The 7,296-nt window shown below is 54.0% G+C and overlaps 5 protein-coding genes across 5 annotated transcripts; 2 read left to right on the plus strand and 3 right to left on the minus strand.

Annotated features, from left to right (window-relative positions):
- Positions 1-152: 152 nt before the first annotated feature.
- On the minus strand, positions 153-1,816 carry ALTATR162_LOCUS130 (uncharacterized protein; the record flags this gene model as incomplete). The annotated part of the gene is made up of 3 exons (XM_043307723.1): positions 153-353; positions 400-1,281; positions 1,328-1,816. 3 exons carry the CDS (start codon positions 1,814-1,816, stop codon positions 153-155), a joined length of 1,572 nt encoding a protein of 523 aa, XP_043163658.1.
- Positions 1,817-2,743: 927 nt separating this feature from the next.
- ALTATR162_LOCUS131 (uncharacterized protein) lies at positions 2,744-4,159 on the plus strand (the record flags this gene model as incomplete). The annotated part of the gene is made up of 1 exon (XM_043307724.1): positions 2,744-4,159. One exon carries the CDS (start codon positions 2,744-2,746, stop codon positions 4,157-4,159), a length of 1,416 nt encoding a protein of 471 aa, XP_043163659.1.
- A 508-nt stretch (positions 4,160-4,667) lies between these two features.
- ALTATR162_LOCUS132 (uncharacterized protein) lies at positions 4,668-5,288 on the plus strand (the record flags this gene model as incomplete). Its single annotated transcript, XM_043307725.1, has 3 exons — positions 4,668-4,675; positions 4,724-5,208; positions 5,254-5,288. 3 exons carry the CDS (start codon positions 4,668-4,670, stop codon positions 5,286-5,288), a joined length of 528 nt encoding a protein of 175 aa, XP_043163660.1.
- A 683-nt stretch (positions 5,289-5,971) lies between these two features.
- Positions 5,972-6,187, minus strand: ALTATR162_LOCUS133 (uncharacterized protein; the record flags this gene model as incomplete). The annotated part of the gene is made up of 1 exon (XM_043307726.1): positions 5,972-6,187. One exon carries the CDS (start codon positions 6,185-6,187, stop codon positions 5,972-5,974), a length of 216 nt encoding a protein of 71 aa, XP_043163661.1.
- Positions 6,188-6,310: 123 nt separating this feature from the next.
- Positions 6,311-6,877, minus strand: ALTATR162_LOCUS134 (uncharacterized protein; the record flags this gene model as incomplete). The annotated part of the gene is made up of 1 exon (XM_043307727.1): positions 6,311-6,877. The coding sequence occupies one exon, from the start codon at positions 6,875-6,877 to the stop codon at positions 6,311-6,313; it is 567 nt and encodes a 188-aa protein (XP_043163662.1).
- Between the last annotated feature and the right edge of the window lie 419 nt (positions 6,878-7,296).

Here is a 7,296-nt window from a genome sequence, read left to right on the forward strand (position 1 = left end):
GACCTCTTTCCTCTAGTAGACCTCCTCACTTCAAACGGCTGGAAGTCTAGCTCCCGGTACCTCACCCGCTTACGGCTCGTGCGGGCAACCACGTCTCGCGCCTGGTGCCTCATCTGCCGGTGTGCGCATACTGCTTGGGTTAATGAATGGAACTACTGTAGCAATAGAAAATCACAAAGCTTACCGCAGATTGCGATTCTTCCCACGCCCGTTTCGAGCACGTCGCTGGTGATTTGCCGCACGTCTGGCTTTCCTTGCACCTCAGCAATGCGGCTGCCCGCACGTTTGTAGGGCACTGCCTGTCCTGCCTCGTCTAGTATCTCGTAGTCGCCGTAGATGTAGACGTCGATAATCTGGAAAGCATTAGCGCTTGGTGACATTAGGTCGCCATGCTGCAACACTTGCATTCTCTCCGTGCGGCGCAGGCCGTAAGCCTGGGCTTTCGCTGCTGCTGCTACTGCTGCTGCCCAAGTGTCGGTCCATCTTTCCGCTTCCGTAGGGAGCGCGTGCATCTCGGCGCATCGCAGTCGCCGGAAGATCGTCTCTCCTCAGCACGTTGTTCATGACCTCCCACACCAGGTCCAGCTGGTACTTGTTGTCCACGTGCCAGACCACGAGAAGATCTCGGGTCTTGGTCTTGGACTGCCGGTAGTCGAGCACGAGCTTCTGGATGTACGCAAGATGGCCGACGATTCCAATCCCGCTCGCAAACAGAACTACCGTGCCAAAGTTCTGCAAGTCGAATCCGTGTCCGTAGGGCCCTTCTACGAAAGCGCTAAACTCCCTCGTTCCGCCAAGGGTCCGCGTCAAGAGTCGACTCGTGAAGCCAGCCCTCGGCTGGATGCGCAGCTGGAAGTCGTGGTCCTGCGCCTCCGACCCTGCCACCATGAACGGGTGGCGCTGGAGGACCGAGAAGAATCCAGGCCTCATCATGGTAAGGTAGACATACTGACGGGGCCTGACCTTCCAGGGCCTAGGGAGCCTGACCTTGACTTGGAGACTGTTGTGCACGCTCTCCACCTGGATGCGGGTGCTGGGTTTGCTCACTGAGAAGTTGCGATAGACGAGGAGGATGTTTCTGTGCGCGTAGGTCGCTGCCCAGATACATGTCCCCACGATGACTTGAGCTCGCCCAGCTTTGTTTGCTTTGGGGACATGGAGCCATAGCAATATGCATATCGATGTAGAGCAGCCAAAGTGAATCATCCGGAATATCTCGTACGCACGGCGACGGAAGGCGGGCAGAGAAGCGACACTCGTCAGCACGAGGCATCCGAATATCTGGTTGTGTAAGATCGCCGCACTAAAAAGACACATACACACGTACCGCCGTCCCGCTTATTGTGTTGACATCGCCAGTCCACCTGCGTGCGGTGAGTTCACGACCGGCGTGGATAGAAGCTTCGATCAGAGCGACCAGGCCGACTATGCTGTGAGTCTGATGGTATGTTCTCAACGAGACGTACAAGATATCGGCGGCTATGCTGGCGCCGGGGAGCAGGAGGATGAGATTCGTCGCGGGCATCGAAGCGGACCGGCGGCTTAGCTCTTCGGCGGCGTTCACGCCCCAGCCCATGCAAACTCCGTTGGCGCTCACATACAGCACAGCGAACAGCACATCTTTTGCTGAGACGCGCCAGCTAGATAGCCCGAAGACGCTCGTCGTAGAGTACACCAGATACCTGAGCATGGCATCTGTTACAGGTGCAGCCAGCCATCGGAGGGCTAGGCGAATGCTGAAACAGAGAACAAGGAAGGCTACGAGCCCTGCGAACAGAACAGCGTACCAGATGAAAGGGCTGAGCGGGCGATCCATGTCCGGACAGGCTAGGTGCAACGTCTAGGCATGCTGATATAGTACAACGGTGGTCAGTGCGCGCTTGCCACATATAAATAAGAGGCCCAACGTCCTGCAACTAGCGTTCGACAAGATTGTTATGGCCTCGAAAAGGTTGCAGCAGGAGTCCTTCCGAAAGCGGAAGAACAACTTCCTCCGTCGCGGACATGAGATAAGCGACCAGTACAACGTAGGGGTCTGGCTGTGCATCCAGAAGAGCAACGGCCAGCTGTACATCTACAATTCAGATCCAGCACGGCGAGACTAGCCGCCGTCCTCCACACAGCTTGTAGGTTGCCGGGACTCTTGCCACATGTCCTTGTTTGACATCACAGGAAACAACATATCCAGTGCCTATCATAAAGACGAGCGAGGACTTCCTCTCCAAGGCGCCACCCCCCAAGAAATCACCACCAGCTACAAAGAACGCTTCTCTGCCTGGATATCTGTCTAGACCTCCCATTCCCGAGTATGCTCAGGAGGAGGTCTTCTCGGGTCGGCTGCTAGAAAGACGCAGGGACGGAGGGGCGTAGTGAATATATGTGTGTAGTTCAGCATAATGTGCAAACACTCTTCAACATAACAAAAAGAGCCAGCTATTGTTAAGATCCGATTTCAGTGTTCTCTTGCATGAGCTCCTAGAATAGCATGCAGTTTAGTAGGTAGAAGGATTCGCTTCGGTCTACTGAGATGTGACTTGGCCTATAGGGTTAAAATATGCACCAAGTTACTAACGAACGGAAAATCTGACTTGGTGCTCATTCGAATACACAAAAAGTGCTTGAAGAGGATGGGGTGCGCAAATCTAGCGGCGCCCTCTTGTTGATGTTATGCCACTAGCTCTGCCCACTGTATAAGTAGAAGCGCCTCGATGCAGGCTGTCTTCGAAACAGACAAGAGGCACACATGAGCATGAGTCCTATCAGCAAAATCAATAAATCCAGCACCAACCGAGAGCCAAAGACCCGGGGTCAGAAGCAATCGGCAATAGCTCACCATGACGACAGGTACAGGAAGCTAGAAGCAGAACAAGCGAAACTGCTAGAGGCACAGAAACAGGACATGTTTACCGACGACGACGACCAGAGACTGAAGGAGATAGAGAGGGCACTAGCCGGGTACGATAGCGCCATGGCGCAAGCAAACACGAACCCTGGCACAGTAGCCAGTCCAGAGGCTGGTGCAACGTCAGACAGTGACACCGTGATCCAGGGTACTACAACACAGGATGCGATGCAACAGGAAGCGACGGAACCAGACACGGGAGGACTAGATGTGACAGGACAACGTGCTACGGTCAATACGCCAGACCCCGAACCGACACACGCGAACATTCTCGGAGCTCTTTCGAAAGATCGAAACGTCAAACGTGAGCCACGGGAAGAACCAAAAGCATCCACTAACAGACTCGTCGACGACCTCGACATGGCGTGGAACGTCGACGTCGACGATAGACACATCGAGCCCTCGCTGCAGAACCACAACAGAGAGGCCTTCGGTCACATCATGAGAAACTCCCAGACTCGCTACTGTATCAGGTATGGGTCGGCCGATGCGTACAGCGCTCGCTTCGAGTCGACCCTCCCAGCCGGGTCCAGGTACCGGGAAACCAGAGACGTCACCCAGCGCAGCAACCGCATCGTCGAGAGGATCGTGCAGCACCACAAAGATAATAAGCTAACGCTTCCGATGGACATACTGAGCAAAGTAAAGGTGCTGGTGGTGTACTGGGACTCCAAGATGGGCGTTGGACACGACGCCGAGGTTGACGTGCTAGCTCCCGACTTTGCAGGAAGACGGCCCCACACCCGCTGCTTCGTCTATCTAGATCCCGCGCTCTACGCGTCGACATACGACATCGAGAACAAGACTAGCTACAGCCACGAAACTAGATCTACGATGAAACTTCTCATGGAAGGGAATAACGACCAGCAAAAGTCGATTACATTCTACAACATCGCAGTCAGACTAGAGAACAAGTTCGAGGAAAAGTGTATGAGCGGGGCGCCGGACAGGCCTAAGCCGCTCCGTGAGTTAGTTCACGAGAGAAAGGCGGCCTCCCGCAGGAGCGGATCGCGGTACGCTACTGCTAAACCGGCAGTAAGCCCCGCGCCCGTGAAACCTCCAATCTCGCCGCGTCGCTCTGCGCCCCCACCAAACATGCGACTTAAGCAGACTCCTGCTAGACCACAGTCCAGGAAGTCGCTCAGGCAACGCTTTCACGCAGACTTCCTAGAGCTGTTTGACCTACCCGACGATACAACGTATACGGACTTGGACAAACAGCAGCAGCTTCTCTACCCTGCGCAGTTCGCAAATTAGAAGAAGATCAATGCATAATAACTAACGTGAACTAAGAAAAGAAGCGCCCTCATTTTGTAGTCGCAGAAGAATGTATATCAAGGCGTTAGTGTGCAAGTCCGTAGAAACAAATCAACAAATAAATCCCATGCTTCGCGTCTGTAGCTCAAGTATAGTCCTTAGGCTGATCCTGCATATGAACGTGCTTTCCTCAGTCGCCAGCGCGTTCTGGCGGCTCCCGTGCTATGCTCGATTAGGCGTCTTTTGAATCGATCCCATCGTCTCGAAAGGACGCCCGTCGCAACACGCGCACACGCTGCACGGGGGACAGAGTACGTGTGGTGTGAGCGTCAAAGATCGGTGCCTGACTTTTAGCCTAGACCTGGGTTTCTCCTCCTCCTACGATGCCCTACTGCAGTCCAGCTGCACCACGTGCGCGGTCCTCAAGGACATGTCTGCTTACTAGACACCGCCGCTGATGTTCTCCCACGCGAACGGTAGCATTAAGATCGTCCCCCAAGTTAGCGGAATGGTAGTGTAGGCACAGGAGATCCAGTCTGACAGCCAAGGCTAATGCCGCTACAGCTACTACTTTCTCTTCAGGGAGAAGATTACGGCTTTCCCCCCAGGGTTCGCGATAGTTGCCGGCGACGCAAACAGGCGGAATGTGCCTGTGCGCACTCCAAACATCCCGCAGTCGCTGTGGGGCCTAGACGACAAGACGCTAGAAGCGCTCGCAGAAAAGGCTACTAGGTTCACTTGCCTAAACTACCGTGGCCATTCCGAAGGCGCCCTCACGCGTTATATGCTTCTGAACAAGACGTTCATCGATGCAAACTGCGCGAACGGCCTTCGCCTTGAGCTGATGTTTCCGTCGTGCTGGGACGGTGTTGCTCCTAGCACTGCTGACCACAAGTCTCACGTAGCCTATCCAGATCTAGTCATAGAGGGCGCGTGTCCCGAACACTACGACGCTTGCATTCCGGCCCTGTTCTACGAGACCATCTGGAACACCGCTGTCTTCAGAAATGTTTCTAGGCACTTTCTGCTCAGCAACGGCGATCGGACAGGTAAGAGCGCCCGCTTCCTAAGAGCCTTGTCTCACGCAGTTTTAGGCTCAAGCTACCACAGAGACTTTCAGAATGGGTAGAAGGTAGACATACTACAGCAGGCGATCGGCAGCTGCACGAACTCGTCGGGGCTAATCGAAGACTGCTCTGTCTTTTCGCTGCAGTCTCCAGATCAAGCAGCCCAATGCATTCTGCCACCGCCAGCAGCGATTGCCAACGAGAGCTGTCTTAGACCTCAGCCGGGTCTCTGTAGTAACATTACTTTGTAAAGCAGAGAGAATAGGCTTGTGCGCATGGGCGTTAGAGTGTAGCCCAGTGGCTGTGCTCTAACAATTAGCTCCCCAAATCCACTCGTCTTGCAGCCAACTTAGCCTCTTGAGAAGATTGCGCTAACACTAAGATATGATTAGAAGAAGAGGTTGTTGCAGAAGACTTCTTATATTTGTTTCGATCTATTCATTGTAGAGGCACGAATCTAGATTTGCATCTTCTCGTACAGATAGCAGTAACGCAAAGACACCTCTAGCTAAGAAAACCGTAGAAAGCCTACGTGTGGTTGCGCATGTTCGATGTTGACCTCTTGCCGCCATGTCTACTTTCCAACATCCGCATTCTGCCGATTTATGTCCTCTCCCTTCACGATCCCGTCGTCCCACTCGCTCTCGTCGCTAGAGGCTAGCCTAACGTACTCGTGTTTGAGCCGAAGGTAGTCTTCCATCGGAACCCACACAAGCGCCCCAGATTTTGTTCGCAGCTAGCACACCTAGACCTCGCTCATCAAGCTGCCGCGGTCGTAGCTAAAGTCGTCCACGGAAAGGTACTGCGCGTCTTCAACCTTGAACTTCGCAGGGCGGTGCTCTTCGTCGACAGCTTTCTTTTCCGCCTTTTTGTCACCGCGCTTTGGGTTTTCTTCCATTACCGCAGTAGATTCCGTTGCCATGGAAGGAGCTGTCGGCTTCTCACTGCCCTCGTCAGCCATTTTTAAATCTCCTAGTTTGTCGGCGAAAGAAACTAAAGCCCTTGCGTCCGCCGCCCTTTTGGCCGCTGCTTCTTTAGTTGGCTTTTCCTTCTCGGGAATCTCTTCCGCCTAAGGCTCGGACAATCAGTCGTCGTCCGCGTCTCTTTTACCCGCAGACTTCTCTACTGCATCTGCTCTGTCTATTTTATCATCCCCAAACATACTTTTTGCCAGATCTGCCCTCACTCTAGGCTCGTTTTCCGGCTTCTCTGGGCTTGCAGCTGTTTCCTTCCCATCGTGCTTAGTCTTGCTAATATAGTCCGATGCCTGCTCGTGCTTTGCAATGCAAGGGCTCGACTGGTGGTTTTTGCACACAAAGTGCTCTTCGCATGACGGCGACCTGTAGAGTCCTGCTCCGAGCTGAAACTTACAGCCCATCTTGGCGAAGCACCTGTCCTGCTTATCCAGCTGGTTGAGGTAGGGCCATGCAGGCTTCGTGGGATGCTCGTCTCCAAGCAGCTGTACCATCTCGTCCCTAAGCTCCTCGGACTGCTCGAGGTCCTTGATGCGAATGCGCTCATCGAGCAGCGGGAACACAGCGCGCTGGAAGTCTGCCATCAGACTGAGCGTGACGTTCTCACGCCCGGCGTCTGCATATGTCGCTGCGAGGTCAACGAGCGAGGTGTGCACTTTAGAGACGATGGACTCCATGTTTGTGGTCTATAGTATGATAAAGACAGCGGTGAGATGTTGTTTCTGGGTTGCGTGGCTCCGACGGTATTTGTAGGTGCAGTGGATGCGCGTGAAGAATGTACTGGCCCGCATCTTTGTGCTGGCCTCGACAAAAGTGTTGCGCATAGAGTTAGAGGATCGTCTACATTAATCTGGCTCTTAGTCAATGTACAATGTACTTGAGGAGCATTCCCGGTATTGAACGGGAACATGCCGCCTTTCGCAATGAGACTCTTGTACTTTTTGGTACTCGTCGGGCTGTCGACTGCGTCGTTCGAGCGACAAGAGGGTAGCGCCACTGTTGCAAACACTACTAACCAGACCTGCAAGACGACGACGACGACGACTGCTGTTACGAGCGCGCTGAGCGCCGCAGATGCGACAGGCTCGCGGCCTCT

Source organism: Alternaria atra, assembly GCF_907166805.1.
Source record: "Alternaria atra isolate CS162 genome assembly, contig: 17, whole genome shotgun sequence".
Lineage (NCBI taxonomy): Eukaryota > Fungi > Ascomycota > Dothideomycetes > Pleosporales > Pleosporaceae > Alternaria > Alternaria atra.